General features: G+C 46.7%; 1 protein-coding gene and 1 long non-coding RNA gene across 3 annotated transcripts; one reads left to right on the forward strand and one right to left on the reverse strand.

Moving 5' to 3' along the window:
* Positions 1-3,961: 3,961 nt before the first annotated feature.
* TMEM128 (transmembrane protein 128) lies at positions 3,962-14,390 on the reverse strand. The gene is made up of 5 exons (XM_025998303.2): positions 14,209-14,390; positions 12,138-12,279; positions 8,170-8,328; positions 5,741-5,849; positions 3,962-4,554 (listed from the first exon to the last, which is right to left on the reverse strand). Exons 1-4 carry the CDS (start codon positions 14,303-14,305, stop codon positions 5,750-5,752), a joined length of 498 nt encoding a protein of 165 aa, XP_025854088.1. The 5' UTR covers positions 14,306-14,390; the 3' UTR covers positions 3,962-4,554; positions 5,741-5,749.
* A 138-nt stretch (positions 14,391-14,528) lies between these two features.
* Positions 14,529-19,320, forward strand: LOC140595502 (uncharacterized). 2 transcript variants are annotated; one of them, XR_011997179.1, is made up of 3 exons: positions 14,529-15,427; positions 15,840-15,988; positions 18,641-19,320. It is a non-coding gene; the product is annotated as an uncharacterized lncRNA (long non-coding RNA). The 2 variants fall into 2 exon arrangements; XR_011997180.1 differs by lacking the exon at positions 18,641-19,320 and having other exon boundaries at positions 14,558-15,336; positions 15,840-16,270.
* Positions 19,321-24,422: the final 5,102 nt, after the last annotated feature.

Consider the following 24,422-nt stretch of genomic DNA (forward strand, 5'->3'; position numbering starts at 1 on the left):
GAAGGTCCTGCTGCGCAGCCAGCGCCCTCACCAGCCCCGAGGGAATCCTCTTGGACGGGGACCGCCCAGCCAGCCAGTCGAGTTGCCCCATGTGGAGTGGAAACAAGCTGTTCCTGCAAATTCCTGTTCGAACTTCAGACTCATGAGCAAAATAACAGCGGTGGTAGTGGTTTTAAGCCCGTGTAGTGTGGTTCGTCACGCAGGTGTAGACAACCAGAACATACAGACGTGTGTGGAGATGAGATGTGCCCCGGGAGTCGCAGGCCTTTAGTACTGGCCACTGTGACAAGGACAAAGGGGTTATGAGAAGAGTCTGGATGGCCTTGGGAGAGACATGGTGCTCAGGTGAGGGAGGGGGCAGCGGGGGAGCAGTGGCTGGACTGTGGGTCACTCCTGCCACTGGGGGCACGTGGGCCAGGTGGGACCCAGACCCTGAGGTCCTTTTAGACTCTTTGTAAACACAAGGGAACATTAAATATCCTCCTTTACAAACATATAACATACTTTTTAAAAGAAGAAGCACAGCTGGAGATTGTGAGCACAGGGAGCGCTTCGATGGCGTTGTGCTGCGAGGGAGACCAAAGAAAATGGTCCATAATTGGAGGAGCATGAGGGAACCTGACTTGGGGTGTGCATTCAAAGAAGGGAAACGGGACAACAGATCTGTGTGCACATGGGAATGATGCATCTCAAGGCACCATGGATATGCCCCAAGTGAGGTTTATTAGAAGGTTTGCAAAGGCTGCAGCTAACACGAAAAGCTAGTTGCTCACGCTGCTTGACGGAGCAGCCACGGAGGCCCCCTTCCACCTGAATGGGGGAAATCGTGGTCCTCCATGTGGGGAGCGGAGTCTGAGACTCAGGGGAGGAGGGCTTCGCAGTCGGCTTAGCACCAGTCCCTGGCCAGCTCTGCTCTCAACTCCCCACCATGCTCGGCCCAGAACCTGCAACGCTCCACCTTTGGAATCAGACCTCAGTGTGCAAAATACTCCTGCCGCTGTTTCACGGAGTTATTTTTAGGAATTCCATGTTCCTAGAATCCACCAAACTCTTTCCCACCTCAAGGAATATGAAACGGAATCAGTCTTTCAAAAAAACTGTTTTTATGTAGAGGGCATTTGGGGCACCTGGGTGGCTCAGTAGGTGATGCATCTGCCTTCGGCTCAGGTCAGGATCTCAGAGTCCTGGGATCAAGCCCCATGTAGGGCTCCCTGCTCAGCGGGGAGTCTGCCTCTCTCTCTCTCTCTCTCTCTCTCTCTGCCTTTCCCCCTGCCAACTTGTGCACATGGCTGCGCTCTAATAGATGGATAAAATCTTTAAACAAACGGAAAAAAAAAAAAAAACCCTCTTTATGTGGATGGCATTTATCCCGACTTGGGCAGCTGTGGACAGCACCGAATCACTTGTCACCCAGCCCCAGCTGCTCCCCCTAGGCGAGGAGCCCACCTGCAGAGACATGGCTGTTCAGCTCTCCCCAGTCCCTTCCATTGCCTCTCTGGCTAAAGAAACCTTTTTTATGGTGGGCCCAAGGGCCCCGACAGAGCCAGGGTCTTAAATCCTGCTAGTCTCCTAGCAAGGCTTCGATCCCCCAAGCTGGGTCCCAGACATAGATTGTGGCATTGAGGAGGGGCCGGGGAGGAGTCTCAGTCTGGTTTCTATCCTAGTGAACAGTTAGATTCTATTATCTCTATATTCCCTGCTTGTGCTGAGAGGTCTCTCCCCAAACTCACTGGACCAGGAGAGCTCCTAACCCAGGCCTGACATTAGGATGACCCGCAGGACTCTTCACATAGAACCACAACGCTTGAGCAGCAGGCCTGGGCAACTGCGTGCAGGCCGGGAGAAAACTTGGACTTGACACTTGGGATGGTCAGTCAGGGACATTTTTTCAAAAAAGTTTTTGAAAGATCGTATTTATTGGGGGTGAGGGGCAATAAACAGACTCTGTGCAGAGCTGGACACGGGGCTCTATCTCATGACCCTGAGATCAGGACCTGAGCCCAAAGCAAGAGGCCCATGAAACCAAGAGTCAGAAGCTCAACCGAGCCACTCAGGCGCCCCAGAGTCAGGGATATTTTTAAGAGCACACACATGCTTCTATCATATCCCTGGCCTTCATGGTAGAGACTTGCAAGTGTTGATTTACTCTTTACCCTGCAGAGCAGTGCTCTCCCACAGGCTTGTTTAGAAGCACTGTCAGGATGGCCTGATAGCATTTTTATTTATTTAGTAGTTGTACTAACAGGCAAAGACCCACAGATAACATAACATGGCAGTTATTTAACAGAAACAGGGACCAGGCATGATCCAGTTTTAAAATTATTAAACTGTCTTTGCAACTAACAGGGTTATCTTACCATCTTAGTGGGCCACACCACCAGCATTTTGCTGACTGGGTTTTAACAAACTACATACAGAAAATCCCAGCCTTAGATTTTTATCCAAACAGTAGATCTACACTCTGCAATAAAAGATGGGGTTTGGGGTGGGGGTGGGGGTTGGAGGGAGGATAGGTGTTTTCTTGCAGACTCTAGCCAGATATCAAGTTTGTGGGCTCTGTCCCAGGCCCCTCCAGTGGGTCAGAACCAATGCTCTTGTGGGGGTGGGGGTTGGAGGGAGGATAGGTGTTTTCTTGCAGACTCTAGCCAGATATCAAGTTTGTGGGCTCTGTCCCAGGCCCCTCCAGTGGGTCAGAACCAATGCTCTTGTTACCGGGTTCTTGTCTCACTGAGTCAAAGAATGACTCTCATGGACACAAAAAGGGTGAAGTAAAGTGAAAGTTTATTAAGTGGAGGTGAGAACAGAAAAAGCCCTCTAGAGAGAGGGGTCCCGAGTGAGTTGCCACTGAGGGCTTTTATGGTCAGGGGTGGGTATGAATGTATGTATGTATGTATTTATTTATTTATTTATGATAGTCACAGAGAGAGAGAGAGAGAGGCAGAGACACAGGCAGAGGGAGAAGCAGGCTCCATGCACCAGGAGCCTGACGTGGGACTTGATCCTGGGTCTCCAGGATCGCGCCCTGGGCCAAAGGCAGGCACCAAACCACTGCACCACCCAGGGATCCCTGGTCAGGGTTTTATAGAAAACTGACCAGAGAACTTACATCTTCTTGACATGACCACTGATAGCAGCATGATTACGTCTTTGGATATCTCATCTCTGAGGCTTAAGACAAACGAGGTGGTCTGTTTCTGTCTCCTTATCTCTGGTTTCCTTACCTCAGACATTTCTGGGGATTTTGGGGGAGCTGGATCACTTAGCCCCCTACCTATCTTCCACTACCTAGCCCTGCCGGTCCCTTACTCACTCTCATCCTAACTTCTAGGGTTTGCAACCTCAACTCTGCACGGGACCCACCCATGTCACTGACTGACATGACTACCTGCCTCTGACCTGTCTGACCTTGTTCCTGACTTGTCATGAAACTCTCACGTGTGTGTGCCCAGAGTGGGCTCGATTCTGCTCATTGATCATGCCCGCCTTTTCCCATTCCTGATCCTGAATCTACTTGGTCTTTCATTCCTTTTCAATTACCATGAATGGAATGAGTGCCTACTGTGTCCCAGGCACTGTAACAGGTGTTTTGTAAGCATTATTCCTATTATCCACAACCCTACAGAACAGATAGCGTTCCCACTTCACAGCTGGAGAAAGATTACTACTCAAGGTCTGGTAACGGCAGGTGCAGGGTGGGATCCAAGCCAGAGCCAAGTGATGACTGAATACCACCATCATCAGCTGAAGCCCCTTCTGAGGGGGTGGGGTGAAGATCAACACCAGGCCTGTGATATTTGGGTTTCATATGAACGTATTTGCATTTGTAGGTGCAAATACTGTCTTCCTGAGGTCTTTGAAGAGCAGAGCAGACTTCTCTAAGAAGGAGCCCTATTCCTCTAGTTAACTCGAAGTGTTAATAGCTGAAAACAAACTTTCCAAAATCTGTAGTAACAAAACCCACAAGAGTTATAAAAATACTTTATTTAAATGTCAAGGAAAAAATTACACATACTTAAAAATGATTAAAAGTGCTTATGTTAAACAAATGCTAGAAACCCAATAATTTACACGTGATAAAATCTAAAGTGACAGGAATACACAAAATGCTTTCAATTGGTCCTCTCACCTAACAAAACTATTATAAAAATGAGATCTATAGTAATTGCTGAAGCTGGGTTAAAGGCACAGGACATGATCATTCCTTTATATACACCCAGTGATCGTATACAACCAAAGAGTGAACACTTTATCTGCAATTTGGGGAGGACATCATGTATCTATAACGAAACTCAGCCAAAATGTTTACATTACTGCTTGCTCCAACGATTCAAACTGATCAACAATGCAAACTAATTACTTCTGTTTTAAACAGAATTTGAATTTGATTCAATTACTTGAGTTTAAGAAAAGGCAAATGAACTTGAATTTATTCTGATTTCAACCATACTGCAAAGTTTACTTTTTCCAAGGAAACCACTCACTTCCTAGATAGAAAGACACACTGTAGCGTTTCCATTAAGTCTGTGATGCTTCCAGCAGCCTGAAGGTCTAAACCTGAAAGAAAATCAACAGTGACATCCTAAGTGAGACATTCTACCTTCTGCTGCTGGATTTATTGTTAAAAAGCACAGTTTAGCCCACAGGCCTACAACACCTCTGGCTGTCCATTACCAGATGTAAATTCACATCAGCAATACATCAAAAGCTCATGAACATGTGTAAGAAGTCAAAACTGAACGACCAAAAATGTAATGACCTCAGGAGGAAGGGGAGAGGCAGGACACGTGATCGGAATAGGTGACTTCTTGTGACAACAGACTTGAACTGGGAGAAAGGGCTAGTGCGACGCCGAGGGCCCCAGACATACCACAGTGTGTGCAGGGGACTCTCCTCACAGTGCGGTCAGGGACATGCCAGTGACCCCCTGCAGCCTGGCAGCAATGAGTTTATGTCTGTTTCTCCTCTATGTGGGCACAGTGACTCTCCTTTAAAACTCCAGAGGGAGCACATGCTAACAGCTAACAAGCTAAAGTCGGTTTTCTAGCACGCCAACTATTTATTTTCTAGCACCCCAAGCATATTAGCGTCTACTTCTTTGGGCCTGTTTTCAGGCCTGTAAACTAAGTATGAAATAGATTTCCTCCAAGCCCTGAAGTAAGTGACATGAAAGTAGTGGCTGTCTTGGTCCTTTTTGCCATGTCCCCAGCACCTAGAGGGAGAGCTCTCAACATGTATTTATGTGACAAATGAGTCATGTGACACTCAGGAAACAGACCCTACTGTGAAAGGCAGGGACCCAGGGGGGCAATTGTCTGCGGGGAAGAAGAAATTCTGTAAGTAACACAAAAGGAAAAGGTTGATGTGTCATCTGTTATGAGGCAGCCAGAGTAGGTTAGAGTGCCCGTTCCCTCTACGTTCCCATTTCATCAGAGCAATCTAGCCTGTCACCATGTATGTATTAGGTGAGGGAGGCTGACTTCAGGAGAAAATGATCTACTGTGTGCGAACTTCTCTGTTCTGGAAGGTGCGAACCCTGTCTCAATGACGTCTCTGAATGGCGGATGCCTTGCCTAAGAAGCAGGCATAGAGAAAGAATTTATGCAAAAGGGAAGGGGTCGCAGTCCTTTTTGTCTGAGTTCAGTGAATGAATAGTCGACAAGTTGGCCTGCACCTGAAAATTGTCTTAGAAGACGCTGTTCCAATGCGTTCAATATGAGACATGCCATTCCAGAGCTCCTACCTTTAGAAATCATCCAAGGAGTGAGATGAGCATCACAACCCCCATGAATTGCGTGAACAACAGCAACGGTGTGAGGAAGGACCACACGTGCCACAAAGCAACGTTGAAGCTGAAAAGGACAAAGCACACATGGTAGGCAACTCCAGATGCAATCTATACACATATCCTGCTGTGGAGTCTAGATTTAGAGAACCCACTGTTGACTCGGTTTGGGGAAGTTCACTTAACCAGCAACTTTATACATATGACACGTTTCTCAGAGATGTGATTTAGCCGACACTGGAAATATCACAAACTCCTCCAAAAGCACTGGGAGCTGGAATGGGTAGAGGTCCTCCCATGAGAGTGGGCCCAAGAGGAACCCAAGTGTCTAAAAGTCAGCATCTGATGGAGCAGGAATTATAATGGCTACAGCCTGCTTTTACGATCCACATGCCATCAAACGATCATGGTCAAGACAGTTTCAAATATTTTTTTATTAGAAAAATAAAGCATCTGCCTTTGGTTCAGGTCATGATCTCAGAGTCCCGGGATCGAGCCCCCACATCAGGCTCCCACCTCAATGGAGAGTCTGCTTTCCCCTCTCCCTCTGCCCTTTCCCCCCCATTCATGTTTGCTCTCTCTCTCTCGGCTCACCCTCTCTCTCAAATAAATAAATAAAATCTTAAAAAAAAAAAAAGAAAAACAGAACGAAAAAAAGTAATCACTTATAAGTTGCTATTAAATTTCCTATTGAGAAAAACACTATTCCGGTCACCTAGGTAAAAATAAGATAGCTTCTAAGTGCAAATGATTTTTTTATGGACTGAATTTCTAAGAGCAGAAGTTAATTAGAAAAAAACTATAGTCAATTAAATCAAGGTTTTATTATGTAACAGTTTGATAAGCAGGACTTTAAACAGCTATAATCCTACTATTCTAAAAACTAACATATTTGGGGTGATCTTGCTCTTACAATGTAAAACAGAACACCTGGCCACCCACGCCACTGAAGGGTTAGTAACATCCACATCACAAGGTAATACATGTCAATTACCCTTAAACTTCAACTACAAAAAATTCATCATAAAAAACATGCATTTAAACTGAGTATGTACAAAAGCATATGGTTTTTCCAAAATCAAAATTCAATTAGCATAGAAAAAGGAAAAAAGCTATAGGAATATATACAACACATAGAGTAGTTTTTCTTTCTGGCTGGCAGAATCATGCTGATTTATTTCCTTTGTGTTTTTCTGTAATAGATTTTTCTTCAGAGAACAAGTATACTTTTATACATATTAAAACAAATCAGTATTTTTCATTGAATAAACACCCAGGAGACACGTGTGCACATGCGCACCAGACTCATATTCCAGAATGTTAAAAGCATCATTAAAAACACCACCAAACTGGAAACCGGGATTCGGTGATAGGCTGAGATGCTAACCAGCAATGAGCAGCAGTGATACACAAAGCAGATCTAACGAAGAATGGAGTGAGATAGGATGAGACTAAGGCAGCAGCAAGAACAAAGGTGAGGCTCTGCACACTCTCTATGAAGCATGGTCCCAACTGCAGCTCCACTCATGGCAATGGATGGGTTTTTCTTTCACGATACAGGAAAGACAGCAGCTTTCCACTTGTTTCTAAAGTTTTGAGCATGAGAATAATAAACAGCACAGATAAGGTGTAAACAGCCAAATGTAAATGAATACATAATACATGAATCCATTTCTAGAAAGCTCAAAAAAATAGACAAAACAAAAACAGTATTTAAGAGATGCAAAAAAGGGGCACCTTGGTGGCTCAGTGGTTGAGCATCCGTCTTTGGCTCAGGTTGTGATCCTGGGGTCCTGGGATCAAGTCCCACATCGGGCTTTCCTGCAGGGAGCCTGCTTCTCCCTCTGCCTGTGTCTCTGCCTCTCTCTCTCTGTCTCTCATGAATAAATAAATAAAATCTTAAAAAAAAAAAAAAAAAAAAAAAGAGAGAGAGAGAGAGAGAGAGATGCAAAAGAAAGCAAATCCCACACAGGTCAGAGCAGTGTCTGTCCCTGGGCAGGAAGGACGGTGCCTGGAGAGGTGACGGAGAGAGGGGGACAAAAAGGGATTCTGGCGCTGGCACCGTTCTCCTTGACCTGGGTGGGCTCTTGCCAATGTTTCTCTTAACTTGTTCAGCTCCACAACTTAGGCTTTTCCACTTTCTGTATGTATTATATTTCACACTGAAAATGACTGAAAAAGCAAAATATACGAAATACACACAGCGTGTCACCATTTGTGTTTTAAATAGATAAATACATAAAGAACCTACTGGAAAGGAACTCCAAGACCAGCAATGATGGGAGGCCATTTTCTCATTATTCCTTTTCATTGAGTTTTGTACCATATACATCAGTACCCAATCAAAAAACGTTTCATTCCTATTAGTCATTTCAAAGTTAACTTACCAAATTCCAGCCGCAATGAAAGTAGCAGTTGTAACGGGTATCAAGGTGGGATACTTGACATCATAATCTTCAATTCCACAACACCACTCCAGGTAGAGGATGCAGTAACATGCGATCGACAGACTGATAAGCAGCAGGGCACCACCCACGACAAACCAACTGCAGAGACAAAAGCGACAGGAGGGTTGACAGCACTGAGCAAGTCAGCAAGTGTCTTAAACGTTTTCACTGAGAGCCTAAAAATCAATTTCCACAGCTCCTCAACCCCAGCTTTCAGAAGGCCTCTGTCTAAAGGGAGGTGGAGTGAGACAAGAGGAGGCCAGCAGACGCAGCAGAAGAAAGCAGGGTCTTCAACACACGTGTGCTGCACACACGCCAAAACCACCACCCAGAGCACAGGTGTGTTCAAGGCTAAGTGTCTTCCTTAATGATACGGGACACGCCGCAGCTTGGTCTCTTTCTGAAGATCTGAGTGTGAGAGTAAGAAACAGGTACTGCAAACACCTCCAAGTCAAGGAGGGTTTCTGGGAGTACTGACAATCGATGTGGAAGATGGTTTCTTCAAACTGCCTCTCAGAACAGATTGCTGAGGGAGACACACCCATTTTGAGAAAGGGCTCCAATCCTCCTCTTGAGGGGCAGTGTCTTTTTTCTCACTTCTAATTCTACCCAAGACCCGAGACTCTGCATGTGAAGGTGGCCTCCTGGGCCCCTGCTGTCAGGGGACAAGGCCAGATTTGGGAAACAAAGCCCTCTCTATCCGCCAACATCCCCAGCCCCCATTATCTTTCCCTTCTCTTTTGGGAGAAGGCCAGTGTTCCATGTGGACAAGACAGGTCACAGGGGGGCTGGAACAGTCAAGTCACACAGCCGCTGAGTACACGTCCAACCAATGCAAGATTCCAGATTCCTTGAAGACATTGAAGGATGCCAAGTTCTGGGATTAATTATGAGAGAGAGGAGAGCATGGCAGTTAAAGCAGGGCCTTTCACATGTGCCGGTCTGGCTTTGGATCTTAGCTTCAGTATGACTAGCCTTGTGACTCTGGGACAATTCCTTACCCTCACAGTCCTTTGGAAATGTCACCAACACTTACAGAATCACTGTGAGAATCACACAGTTGCTCAGAAAAGCGCTTCCCACACAGTTAATGCCCAGTAGCAATCAGTGTCATTCCACTGGGGTGATCCATGAAAAAAAATTTTTTTTCATGATCTTCTTCAAAGAGGCCTTCAAAGACCTCTCTTCTGCCACAGTGTACATTCTCAACAGGGGTGATATTGCCCCCAGAGTGAAGACATAATCTTACTCCTTCTGCGTGTACAAAGCACAGATATTCACACAGTAGATAAGGGAGTGATTAGGAATAACATGGCTTGCAAAGCCTCCTTAGGACGTGCTAACAAAGGCTAAGGAACACTGTGCCAGAGTTACGGTGACCTCCTTGCTTGGTCAGAATCCTTCTGTTCATCCGTATTTAACGTCACACAGAATCCTAGTGTGGCCACAGAGTCCAGATTTGGTAGCAGACAGACACAGCTGAAGAACCTGCCTAAACCGAAACAATACTGCAAGTCAGTGGCCCTCAACCCTGGCTGTGTATGAGTCACTGCAACAGTCCCAAAGGAAGCTAACTTGCCCTGGTTTCCCAAATTGTGGCGTGGTGGCTCTGAGGAAGTTGCCTGGGCATCTGCAATGGTAATTTTTGTTGTAGTTTAATCAGCTCTCAAGTCCCTACACACAACCAGCAATTTCCTAAAAATGGAGATTTCCAAAGCATGGTGATGATCCGCTTTAATGTTGACCTGTCTCTCCTGTCTTTGAACACACAGTCTTACAACCTTGCATAGATTTAATCTTTTTTTTTTTTTTTTTAAGTAGGGGGAAGGGTAGCAGAGAGAATCTTAAGCGAGCTCCATGCTCAGCACATAGCCTGATGTGGGACTCGATCTTACAACCCTGAGATCATGACCCGAACCAAAATCAAAACTCCACTGACTGAGTCGTCCAGGCGCCCCTAAGCTTGCATAGATTTAAAAACCCTAAAGCCTCGAGCTTCTGAACTTGGGCTAACAGCAGGACAAGTAATAAGAAATCACCTCAGGTATTGGAGAAATAAACCGTTTGCAGAGAGCAGATCGTGGCCTGTACTCCCTCTTGGGTACTGCTCTCATCCCAGGACTGCTCAAACTCCTCACTGCTTACTGAGGCCCTCGGGAAGAATACAGTGCTACTCAAAATCCTCAGCCTTTGAGTGTCTGCTCATGCTTTTCTCTAAGAGGACATTTTTTTCAGGCCAGGCCTGTGACTTCCACTTCCTTCTCTTGCTCCACAGCTCTCCGTCCAGATTCTGAGTCCTGGCTCTGCTGCATGACAGCATGTGCCCCTGGGCACTCCACTTACTACTGCAGCTGCCCCCAACATCTTTTATTGTAACAAATTATCCCTCAGCTCACCATTTCCTTAAACTAGTGAGAATACTTAATATAAGGAGACAAAGAGGTAAATCCTGTGCATAAACTTACACAGCACACGCCACATGACTGATTTATCTGTCTTGAACTAGAAGAGACAGTGAGAGACTAGAAATGTGCCTCATTCATTACTGTCACCACAGCCAAACACATCTCAGACTCTCATGACATACCTGAATAACAAAGAGACAGCTGCCCCTGGTAGTGTGCAAAGTAACCACTCTCTCTTTTCCCAGCCCAGGTTCTAAACCAACTGAGGGACAAGAAGGAATTAGGTTAATGAGGTCAACTGTCAGCTTTTTTCACAGATGGGAGCACAAGAAGGTAGCTCTGGTGACCAGACATACTCGCCAGGCTCCAAGTTGTCAGGAAAACCTAGAGACCCTCTCATCTGGGGGCTGCTCCCATAAATGATAGCAGAGAAGAGCAGACTGGAATCTGTGCTTCCAATGGGCAACTGGCTCCCAAGAGAAAGAAGGAGCTGAGCGACATGCGCCTGTTTCTTCATCCTGGACTCGGTCAGGGAAGGAGCAAGGAGGGCAAAGGGCAGGATAATAGGAGTGTTTGAGGAAAGCTCCAGCTCATGGGAATGAGGAAAGAGAGGCCCAAGCTTTTTCCCTCCAACAGTTTAAATAAAGTCCCATATGCTTCCTTTCTCCTAACTGCATGCTTTGTGCACCTCCTGACTCTCGCCAGTGGTCACTGCTCTTCCTGAAGGCTTCTGAAGAGAAGATAACACGGAATCAGAGAGTTCTAGGTACACCTTTCTAGCCCGGCTGCTCTTTGCAAACAACTGTGTTCATACCCTATGCAAACCACCACCCCTCCCTATGCCTGCTCCACTGCTCACCAACCTCTCTTCTTTTTTCTTCTGTTATGGGGCAGGGGCTCCAGAACACTCTCCAATGTTCAGTGAGAACTCAGGTCTGATTCACAACCTTGTCTCCCATGTCAGCTCCTGAGATTATATCAAGAGATCCCTATCCTCTTGAATGAGACGATGTGACATCCAGCCTCAGCTCCCAACTCCTCCCTCAAGTGAGGTCAACTCTAATTCAACCACTCCCTGTAGTTACCTTGTTAGCTGTAACTGCTAATTACAGAACCTCTGACCTGGTTCTCACCCACCCCGGTCCTCACGCCCTCCTCCCAGTGCTCCTGCACTTTATCTTCAGAGAGACCTCGGCAGAATCTTTCTTCTTCCACCTTTTACAAATGGATTAGATTCTTCTTAAATTCACTACGTCTGCCATCTTACAACATGCATGTGCTGAAAGGCATGCTGAAATACTTTCCAGGCTCATCTGTTCTGCTGTCCATGTCCAAAGCACACACTCTCTTCTTCAACCTTTGTATCACTAGCACATCCAACATGGCACCTGGCAGGAAGTAAGAGCTTTCTAGGCATTTGCAGAATTCAACTGACAAAACAGAACATGAAAAATAAGATGGTGATGCTTAATTTTACAAAGCTAAGCAATAAAGTTTTCTCACCTACTAGTGTGGAAGTTTTCTTTAATGGTTTTAAAGAAGTCAACATAGTAGGTCACAACGATGGATGCCAAAATCCAGAATCCAGAATGGATATTAAGTCTTGGAAGAGGTTTCTCCTTTTTCTCAACAGCTGTAGAGGCTTCTGCAAATAAGAGAGATTTCAACTTATCAAGTCACCATAGATTTATGAGGAAAAAGAACATTATTTTCAGCCAGATAAATTAATTTCCTGGATCTCTCCAAAAACCAGATTCTTTCCAATTAGAGTACCAATTTCTTCCGTACAACCACCGAAACAGGTTTATAAATGCAGAAATAATTAATAGGAACCTGCTATAAAACATGTTCAATATAGGCAACTTCTTCCCCCTAAACATATTTTAAAATCAAATTCATAATTATTATCATCTTTTGGGAAGAATGACACCATCTGCCAGTGTAGGAATTTTAGTTTTTATGTTTCATATATCGCCTAGGAGAGCAATTAGTCTTGTTAATTAAGAAAAATGTGGACAGCAGACATTACAGCACAAGATGGACTTGTAATTCCCCCCAAAATACTACTTTTAACTATGTAGTTCAATTATTGCAAACAAACACAACCTTTTGCGGCAGCTCAAAAGTGGCAAGGGCACAGTGGAGGTCTAGTCTCAGCACAGTACTGTCTAGACAGGTAATGGACAAATCAAATTTCTTCCATATGAGACCTAATCTGAGAGATAAGGTGGCTGGGGTTTGGTCTAATGCGTCATTTCTAAGAAGTTCCCAGATGAGTGACATGCCCATGCCCGCTCTCTCAGTTCTTGTGAGAACCACTGGGATACATCTGAGTTCCCCAGCCTTTAGCAAACTATCAGAGTCCCCAGGAGACCTGTTTATAATGCAAATTCTGGGACAGAGCCTGAAATGTATAAACAAGCATGCCTGGGCATGATGTTTTCTGTTTATTTTTAAAAGGGTAATAGGGATCCATGGGTGGCTCAGTGGTTTAGCGCTGCCTTCAGCCCAGGGTGTGATCCTGGAGACCCAGGATCGAGTCCTGTGTCCGGCTCCCTGCATGGAGCCTGCTTCTCCCTCTGCCTATGTCTCTGCCTCTGTGTCTATCATGAATAAATAAATAAATAATTAAAAAAAAAAAAATAAGGGTAATTGGGATCCCTGGGTGGCTCAGCAGGTTTGGCGCCTGCCTTCGGCCAGGGGCCTGATCCTGGAGGGCCTGATCCTGGAGTCCCAGGGTCAGGTCCATGTCGGGCTCCCTGCATGGAGCCTGCTTCTCCCTCTGCCTGTGTCTCTGCCTCTCTTTCTATGTCTCTTATAAATAAATAAAAACATCTTTTAAAAAAATTAAAAGGGTAATAAATGCACATAACTTACAACATACAGAACAGAAAGATCTAAAATGAAATCTCTTTCTATCCCTAACCTTCATTTCTCAACCCGAAAGCAATGACCCATCAGCTTCTACCACTCCTTCCATATTCTCCGCATTTACAGCTGAACAGACCTCACAGTCCCTGGGCTCGTACCCACGGGGTGGCACACCATCCTTGGTTCTGCGCCTCCCTCTGAAAACCACCCACGGTGGTACAAAGAAGTCCGCCTGCTGTGCCGCGTGTGAATCATCCCAACGCACCAGCCAGCCCTCTGCTGCCGGGCAACGAGATATTTTCAGTCGTTCGCTATTACAAGCAACGCTGAGGTTAAACACGTTGCACACATGTCCTCAGGTTTTGGTAAGAGTAGGATTCTTTGGTAGATTCTTATAAATACAATCAGACGGCTGTTTTTCTTGTTTTTGTTTTTAATTTCAACGGCTATTACCAAACAGGTGTTAAACCAGCTGTCCTGGGATTCCCGGAGCGCAGCTGAGATGAAGATGCGCAGGGCTAAGAGATCACCAGGGATCTTTCAGGGAGCTAAACACCCGACTTGCAAAACTACTTGGCAAGCCTTGGAAAACCACCCCCGGTCCCTCCAGCCAGGGCAGGGCTGCGGGAGGCCCGCGGGGCCGGCCATTTCCGGGCGCCTCGACTCCGGCCCCCCTCGGGCCGCGCCCGGCGGAGCGCCTCACCCGGCCTGGCGTGGCCCTCGCGGTCCGGCGGGGCCTCGGTGTCCGGCGGGAACAGGTACCGCCGCCGGAGCTGCTCCCGGGCCCGTGGAGCGTCCATCTTGGCGCCGCCCAGAAGCGCGGCGGAAGTGACGCGAGCACCGGAACTCCACCGTCACTTCCGCCCTCGGATTCCCAGATGGTCGGTGTCGTCTACGGCGAGAGGGTGGGGGTTCTGCCGTCTTCGTGTTGGGGAGACTGTAGGGTAAGGTTGGCTTAGCCACCTGCGCCGCGGTTCGAGTACGCAGACATGATTTGAGTTTCAAGATACTAATCCTGCCCGGGCGTGCGCACGCCGAGTCGATTCCGACCTACGGAAGCTCAGAAGGACCAAGCTTACGGATGCCCCCTAACGTGTGCCGGGCAGGGATGCGCGGCTCCGCGACCCCGGGGTCGCCGGCCTCCTCGGACTCCCCTGTGCCCAAAGCGTCTGGGCCCCGGCCTCGCCCCTGGTCCTCCTCCTCTGCAGGAGACGCCCGGCCAGACTGGAAAGGCCCGCAGGCAGCCCAGGAGGAGGAAAGCCCCGCCGGCCGGGCCCAGGTGCCTGCAGCCAGCTGAGTCTCAGGCTTGGCCCCTTCGACCTGGAGGGGCTCGGGCAGGAGATAAACCTCGCTGGGCCGATGTCGTCTTCGGCACCTCGGGGGGGCGGGGATACCTGCTGCACCTTGGATCTGTTGTGGGATTTACGGGGGGAGCACCCGTGTGTGTTCCAGGTCAGCCCCCCTCCCTCTGACTCGTGACAAATTGCCCCCGCTGGGGACGTGGGAGCCAAAGTTGCACTTGGCCAGAGGACTGGTGATCCCCATCACTCACGGATCAGCAACTGAAAAAGACTGTCACTAATTTACAAGCTTTTCTCCATCAGTAGTCCTGCTAATTGCTCTCCTACCCCACCCGCCCTGCGCATCGCGTGTAGAGAAATGTGCCGAACCACCGAAACGTTTACTGAGCACCTACTATTTGCTGGAAACTGTTAACGCCGCGCTCAACAATGGAGATAAAGATGAAGACGACATGGTGTTGCCCTTGAGGAGCTCCTGGACAGAAGATAACCGCAGAGACCTGCTACAGCGTAGTGCAGTGTTTATAAATGTAGGCAGTGTTTATTAATTTAGAGTCGTGTGCTATTAATTCAGTCACCATTTTCTAAGCAGCTTTATCTGTTAAAGTGCTGAGGACAGAGGTGAGTTAGAATCTAGTGCAGGAGTCCATTTCAGTACAAGGCCATAATAGAAATACTGTATTGGGGTGATGGGGTCACCAAATAAAGGACAATGTGCAGCGCTGCGGGTGTGGGCGGCAGGGAGAGCAGTGTGAGGTGGATTTAATACAGGGGTGGATAGCCCAGAAAGCCTCCACCCAGTAAAATTTGAACTGGTAGGCACTCTGGTATCTTCTAGAGGTCATGAGTATTTGCATAAGAAATGTCATAAATATTCAAGAGAACCTCCAGTTTCTGCTGGTTCTTTCATTTCTTCAGCCTTTCTAGCAGACCCGTAGGAGCAAAGGATTTAACAGCTGGGCAGATCGTATGGCCTTTCTACACAATACCTCCTTTTTTGTTTGTTTTTGTTTTTTTTTCTTTTTCTTTTCAGACTCCGCCATAACCGGGGTTCATCAATTCAAAGCCAACTGAGGTCTCAGCCCTCCCCTCTTCTCTCGTACAGAGTTAGAAGCCTTGTCAACAGGAAGTGAATTCCTCCTACCAAATACAGTGTTCTGTTGATTGTCTCCCTGCAAAAAGGTCAGTGCTGGGTCTCCCTTGTAACTGAATATTCCCCAGAGCATTGCAGGGATTCCAAGGTTTCCATATGTAGCATGTTCAGGTCAGATCCGGTTTCCCCTTTGATGGTTTCAGGGCTTTTGTATTTGGATCTGAAATCCTTTGAGCCTTTTTTCCCCTGATATTTTTAATGGCACCACTCGCACACCATATTGATGATACTTAAAAGCAGGTTGGGAGAAGTCCAGAATTTAATGAACACATCTTCATTGCTGGGGCCAATTAAATAAGTTCTTAACTATGTGTTCTGTGTACCTTAAGAGATAACCTGATATCAGATTGCTACCAACCAAGGAATTTCATTTTCAATGTCAATTACTTGGGGGGGGGGGGGAGTGTGAAATTGACTATGACCTTTGCTGGCTCTTCTTAGCAACAGGGTTATGTCAAAGGTGTTTATAGATTTTTGAATCCTGGCTCCTTTGTGTTGGGTCCTTGGGCATGTTATTTCATTGTTCTAAGTATCAGTTTCCTTATCTATTAGACAGGAGGTACCAGAGTGAAGATGAATATATACCAATCACTTAGCGTAGTGCCTGGCATGTCCTATGCATTCAAACAGGTAGTTACTATTCACTACTACTTAGCTTTTTCCAGATCCTGCTCACCTGATCAGTTATTTATTCCCTTCTGCTTGGGCTCCAGAAAAGATTCTTATGATTTCCCTTTGCTTGTGCTCTCCTACCTGATTGTGGGTAACAACCATATCTTAGTAGCTCCCCAATGCCTTGCAAACACCTGGCACATAGCAGGAATTCCATTACCCGGTTTTCACCTTGACCCTTGACCATCATTAACTGGGTCACTGTGGACACACAGTGTCCGCATTGTCTGCTCTCTGGTAGTTCTGCAGAGTTCTCATGAGGGCGACCCTGTCCTAGGGGAAGACACTGGCCCCAAACCGACCTGGCAGTCCTGGGGACTCGGGCCGGGGCTCTTGGGGAAGAAGACCTCCTTTGTTGGTATGGTCAGTGTGGTCTTGGGGCTGTAAGGTCAGCATGGTCTTGGGGCTGCAACCATGCACACTCAATGGAGGAAGCCTACCTAGGAAGGAAGCTCTGAGATGCAAGCCAAGCCAAGAGGTCACATTTGTTGGTAGCATCATTTCGATTCCTGACTCTAGCCAAGCCCTGGTTAACCTAGTTAAGAACGTGAGCTCTGGAGCCAGCTGCCTGGTTGACTGGCATTACTGATTCTGCAATTACTGGCTATTTCGACATTGGGCAAGCCACTTAACTGCTCTTCTGCCTTAGTTATCTCACTTGCAAAATGGGTTCAAAATAGCATCTACCTCACAGGATTAGGTAAAGATCAAAAGTATTAATACCCGTAAAGCACTTAGAACAGTATGTGACCCAGTGAAAGCCCTCAATAAGTCTTACCTGCTGTTAATAATACATTGCTGAGATGCCCCTGATTTTTGAGCCAAAAAACCCCCCAAATATCATTTTTTTTATAAACTAATGCCATTGGGATGCCTGGGTGGCTCAGCGGTTGAGCTTATGCCTTTGGCTCAGGGCATGATCCCAGTCCTGGGAACGAGTCCCACATTGGGCTCTCTGCGAGGAGCCTGCTTCTCTCTCTGCCTCTTTCTGTGTGTCTCTCACAAATAAATAAGTGAAATATTAAAAATAAATAAAATAAAAACTAATGCCATGTAATTGGTTTTGTGTTACCTGCAACCCTGAGTCCAGACCAGTGCAACTCTGTTCTCGCGCTGTGGCACATAGTTGCTCCTCAGCTCAGCTAGACAGTGAGCATCTCCAGGAATGAATTAAGACATGCAGGGCTCTATGAAAAGCGTCTGGCCTATGGGAATTACTCAATAAATGTTAACTTGTGTCGCTTGGGATACTGCCCTTTCGGAAAGAAAGCCAGTTTAAAAAAAAAAAAAAAGTCTTAATTATATAAACAATGCAATGAAATACGGGTCTCTCTGCACAAGTCCATTTCCCTGATGAAAGCTACAGAATGGGGATCACTATGTAAAAAGATGATGAACAAATTTTTGAAGGCTTTTGGTCTGTGCTTTGAAAAAGTGGGCAGACTGCACAACTTCACGCTCCCACCAACAGTGGGCAGGAGAAGCTGTCTTCAACATTTGCAACAACTGCTTTATCATTTTGGTAAATTTGTCCTAAATAATAATGGAAAGGGGGTGTTGCTGTCATTTTATTTATTTAGTTAGTTATTTTAAAGATTTGTTTATTTTAGAGAGCATGCGGGGGTGAGGGGGAGGGGCAGAGGGAGATAGAATCTCAAGTAGATTCCCTACTGAGCATTGAGCCTGACATAGGCCTGGATCTCATGACCCTGAGGTAGTGACCTGAGCCAAAATCAAGAATTGGACACTTAACCCACTGAGCCACCCAACCATCCTGTTTCCCTGTTTTAATATTATTTTCTTTATTAATAGCTTTTTTTTTTCACACATCATCTGTTTGTACATCATTTTCCTTTGAGGATTTTCATTCTTGTTTTTGTGAGTCAGAGAAGCCTTTGAATATCAGATCTGTGGTACTTTTGCTTTTGTCACTTTACTGTTTGCCTTTTAGATTTGATCATGTTCATGCCTATGTTTCATTTAGTTTTGTGTTTCTTCACTTGCCATAGCTTATGATGAAGGCAAAGTTGGGATGAGCCTGCCTGGGGGAGTATAGAAGGGAAATCCTGGCAGGTGGGAAGTGCTCAGCCACTTTGAGGACATACCACGTGACAACTCTACTTGGATCCTCTTCAGATGGACGTAGTCCTACCCTGCCTGTTTGTTAGGCAACTAGCTATACCGGGAGAAGTTACTTAGTTAACCACAGCTAAAACCAACCCTAGACAGCCTAAGCAAAATAATAATGACAGTAATGACAACCATAACAATAACTATTATAATCATAAAATACATGAGCAGTTTTTTTTGTTTGTTTGTTTTTTAAGAAGCTTAGTGGAATTCCTCTAAAGTATTTTACAAAACTGAAAGCAAAACTAGGATTTCAGTCAGGTCTCAGTGAGGATAGCTCCAGGAGCACACACAAGACTCGGCTTTGAGGACACTGTGTGTATAGAGGATGGCGGTGTGAAATCCTTGGCCTGGAAGTTTGTTTAAAAAGCTTTACATGGGGGACACCAGGATAGCTCAGCGGTTGAGCATCTGCCTTCGGCTCAGGGCGTGATCCTGAGGTCCAGGATCAGGTCCCGCATTGGGCTTCTTGCAGAGAGCCTGTGTCTCCCTCTGCCTGTGTCTCTGCCTTTCTCTGTGTTGCTCGTGAATGAATAAATAAAATCTAAAAAAAAAAAAAGCTTACGTGGAAATGTCTTTATAATGATGATCTAAATCACCAGTGCTAAGGCAGGTGGAAACAAGGAGTGGGTTCCTGACCAAAGGAAAGTTTGACCAGGAGAAAAACCTATGATATCAAGGAGACACCAGAGTTCACATCCTGATTCTGCTAACTACTCATATGACTTGAGGCAAGTCACTTTAGCTCTCTGCATGTTCTCATCCATGAAATGGGTACAGTGACATCGCCCTTCTAGATTAGTTGAAAGATTTGGGAGATGTACAGATACAGATATAAAGGGCTTAGCACTGTGCCCAATATATGGGAAGACTCCATATAAAGGGACCCACGGTCATCGGGGAAGTGGAGTCTAGAGAGTAGGGAAAGGCAGCCCGGGAATGGCTGTGGTCAGTACCGTGGTCAGTACCATGGTCAGTACCAGTGGAGCAGCAGCAGGTCCTAGCAGTGCAGCCTTGAAGGGGTGAGGCTGTGGCCTTCCTGTAAGAAGAGGTCAGGCTGTGGAGCAGCAGGAGGATGGATGCTGATGGAAACAGTGGCCATTTTTGACCAGCACCTTACGTGGAGTGACTAATCCTCACAGCAACCAGTCACTAGCATGACTTGTTCCATACATGGGGATACTGAGGCACGTAACTTTGTTATTCTGGAATCCGAGGAAGCTTTAATTTAGTCTCTTGATATAAGGATTAAATTATCCGTTTGGTAGATTTATTGTAATTGCTGAGTAAATACCTTATTTTGTCAGAACCAAAAGGCCCCTCATCGCTTGGGTCTTTGCTGCCTCACAGCTTGGGAAATGGAGCGTGGACGTGAATCCAGGCAGGTTTGGCTTCAGAGCCTGAGCTCTGAGCTGCCGTGATAAACCGGCTCTGATGACTCAGCATGTCTCAGGACATACACTCTAGAAAAATTGGTACCCAGGGCTCATTCTTGCTGGAACCACAGTGCTGGACCACTTCATTCATTCAGCTAGATACCAGGAAGGGAGTATGTGGTGACCTGATTGCCCTTTTCCCACCCAGACCCATGGCAGACATTGCTAATCATTCATAGCATTTCTTACCATTCCTTTGGGGAGGGCCTCCAAATCCTGAAGAACACCAGAAAATTACCATCAATTGACCAGCATTAATAGGCCAGACAAAATCTAGTTGCTATAGCTAGCATGAAGTCTTAGGCATGCCAGACAGTAGTACAGAAGTGCAAACTGGGCATTGCTTTTATGCTGGTAAGAATCAGCCTGTCGTTCCTTTAAGGGAGTCAACACGAGTACTGATGTCATGAAAGTCACAAAAACAAATCTATGAACACACACACTTTGAACAGAGCAATAGAGAAATCCTCCTGCCAACCTCAGGAAAATGAAGGCATTCCAAGGTTGTATTGGTTGGGGACTCTTCATTCGCCAAGACTGAGTTGGATTCTGTACCCCTCCTTGGGCATCACCCCAATACCATGGCCACAACTTCCGGGGAAACCTCACGTTATAAAAACAAAACAAGGGGAGAAAATCCCAGCCTTCTGAGATTGGTGGTGGAGAGCAGAGCCCCCACTTGCAAGGCCACATCACAAATCACTGCACCAGGGCTCTGATGAGGATGGAATGAGACCTGGTTCCAGGGACGGACACAGCCTGGCACAGAGAGCCCTCGAGATCAGTGCCTGACGTCATGACAATGATTTGGAACAACCAGCACCCTTAACCCATGATTCTTAAACTTGTTCAAATACTACCCAACTTTTCAACTACTGAACAGCATCAAAAACTACTCCCAGATCATGGAATACCAGGTACGTTTGTGGAGTATCATGAAATATGGAAAAATTAAGTGAAAAATAACCCAAGTGCTATAAAAGTTTATGCCCACTCTCATAGCACCTGAGCTAGAATTGCGTGCATGGTGACAAATGCCAAGAGGCTGACAATTTTTTAGGGGCGGACACCTTAACATTGAGAAAGTTCTGTTGCCTTAACTTTTTTTCTGAAGCCTAGAAGAGGGATTGTCATTTCAATTTTAGCTGTAAAATAGCTCTCTGTTCAGCATAAAATTGGTCGGAGCAGAGCTGCCCTATAACGTTACCATTAGAATCCCGATGCAAACTTGATGCCAGGTCCCAGGAGCAGTGCTGCTGGAGACTCCCCAGTAGAGCTGAGGCTTTACCCACCTTTGATCTACAGTAGGGAAATCTAATCTATGGACTACCGAGGGCCTCCAACACAAGTCGGCCTGAGGTCACTGGGAAGGCAGAGCAGCAAAGGTAGGGTTTCAGCAGCTCACAATACCTTCTCTGTGGCCAAACAAAAGCCTGACCTCTGAGCCATGTCTGACCTTTCAACTCTGACATATGAGTTTACTCAGCAATAACAGTTTAAACTACCAAAGGGGCAGTTTCATCATTTATATCAAAGGGAATAAGTTAAAGCTTCCATGGATCCCATCACAAAAAAGCTAGATGAGTCTTCACACTCACAAACAAGGAAACTTCTCTTTTACCAGCACATACAACTGCTTGGTACCCAAGACGGATAGTTAGAAGGGAGGGCTGACCCCAAATCACACAAGTTCAAAAATCTAGTAAGTGAGCTGAACAAGATCTTGATTTTCTTTAAATGCTAAAAGGGCAATAGTAGAGTAAGAAGATGTCATTGTTTAAGAGGGGGGATTGCTGTACTGACTGAACCTCACTCAAGACAAATCTGCTGTGAAAATTTGGGAGATACCATTTTCAACAGCTTGGTAATCTAGCGGTAACCACTCCCACCCCACTCCCCGCCCCATGATTTGACAGCACTGAATTAACAGAGCTGTTCTGAGAAGATAGATACAGAGATGGAAACTTGAGAAACACTACATTTCAGTGTACCTTTGGGCAAAACAAACTCATCTACCCTCACGCGCAGAAGTTGGCTATGTTCACTAGTAAGAGCACGCAAGAAAATCGATGGGCTGCATGTCTTAAAGTTGAAATGTAGTCAGTGACTCAGTGGTCCCTCTCATTGGCAAACTCAGCAGAAAGGGAAAAGTATCCTACCTGTACCAGAAGGCTTGTAGAGGACGCCGATTTCGTCAGTAATCCAGCCCCCCTGGGGAAAGCCAAGCGTGTCATCAACAGATGAACGCATCAGTGCTGGGCATCCATAAAGACAGTGTAAACTCCTGCTATGAAGCAACGTGGTGAATCTCACGAATGTTGAGTGAAAGAGGCCAGGTACTGCCATAGAATTCCGCTTACCTGAGGTTCAAAACCTGGCCTAGCCAATGCATGCCAACAGAAGTGAGCATATGGCTGCCCTTGGGCTACAGAGTCTGCTTTGTTGGCTTGGGTGGTCGTGGCACAGGTGTGTGCGCTTTGTGAACCTCATTGAGCTGTCCATTTAGGTTTTTCTACCTTTCTGTATGGATGCTTCAGTAGAAAGTTTCATTAAAAATTTAACTTATCTAGGTTTGTCGGGCAATTTAACAGTTGCATCCATGTCCTGGAGAATGTTGACACATGAATTATAAACTAGAGTGCTACTTCAGAATCGACCTGGATCTCATTTTACCAGTGCCACACTGCCTGGTACCGGCCACCTGGGCTCTTCCTGCTGTGGGCCAGTCACTTGGAGAACACTGTGTACTGGCAAAGCCAGGTGCCTGGAGGGTGGGGACTCTGGCCGAAGCCAGAGCCTCAGACAAGCAGGGGTGAACCTGCCACCTGGGCATACTTCGTGTGCTTGAAGGGGAAATATTTGCAGACGTCTGCTATATACCCAGACACCTGTGTGCAGCATTTTAATTCCATTCTGTCTACCCCAGGGGTCAGGGCAGACAAAACCCCCAAGATTCGGGAAGGCTACATAACCAGCCCAGGAGGGGCCCTCAGCTAGTAGGACACAAAGTTGGATTCATCGTTGGTTCCACTCTGGCACGCAGAGCCCCACTGAGAGCATATCACCTTGTGCTGTCTCCAATATTGGGTGGGGGTGGAGGTCTGGAGGTGACAGTGGGTGCAGTGGCAGGAGGAGGAGAAAGATGACATAATATAGAAAGTAGGTGAGAAGCACCTTTCAATAATCAATTCAGGGGGCTCTTAATGACCCAACACCCTCTACCTCTACCCCAGGCCCACATCCAGTAGACCAGTACAACCAGTACACCTCCATGACATGCTCCTGAGCTTGCCTCAAGGCTGTTTGCCTCCCCTTCCCTAAAGACAGCGTGGAGCCTGGCCCAGGGTGGGAACTCTAGAATTACCTCCTTAGTCCTTATGGCTTCTCTCGGTTTCAATGACAAGAGCCCCGGGGCTCCTGGAGGATTCAGGTTCAAACATGTTTGTGAGAAAAACAAAAATGAATGCACACAAGACATTGGGAAGAGCCCATCTCCTCCCAAATCCTGCTTCTCAGCAGCACCATGGGAAACGGCAGTGCACACAGCTGACAAGTGCCAGGCAGTGCCAGAAAGGTGTCCCATATGAAAACCGCAGTGTCAGAATGCATCCCTGGTGGGTTTAGGGACGCCCAAGGGCCACACCCAGCAGACCAGCATGGAAATAGGCAGAATATGGTAGAGTTCGGTCTTACACTCGACATGGACACAGTGAAGCTGTAAAGCCAGATACAAATCATTAGAGGGTCACTAAATTCCCCAGGGCTCCAGTGTTGTGCTGGAGTCCAAGTCAGGCAGGTGACCGCCAGAACCAAAGGGTGGTCTCTGTGCAGGGACTGGGGATGGTCTGTGGATCACGCTCACAGGCAGGCCCATGGGCGCGACTGCACGCTGGGGGAGGCCTTACCACCGCCAACTGCACCCGTGAAGACCCCTCTCTGACACGGACCATCAGAACCAGCAGAGCTGGCCCTGCTTCCTCACCCCCATGGAGCTTGAGGGGAAGGAGGGGCCACCCCCTCCATCCCTCAGCCCCAGCCCCCGGCACTCTGCTAGCATTCCTGAGCAGCAGTCAGCCCCGCTTCTGCCCTGTGCTGCCAGCGAGTTCTAACCTGAGAACTTGGTTAACAGGATGACAGAAACGAGGACTCTGTCATGGTAGAAGTCTATGTTGTAGTCCATTTTGCTACATTTGCCCAAATTTGCCTTAAATGCATCCCAGTAAAG

The sequence above is a fragment of the Vulpes vulpes genome, chromosome 14, assembly GCF_048418805.1.
Source record: "Vulpes vulpes isolate BD-2025 chromosome 14, VulVul3, whole genome shotgun sequence".
Classification (NCBI taxonomy): Eukaryota; Metazoa; Chordata; class Mammalia; order Carnivora; family Canidae; genus Vulpes; species Vulpes vulpes.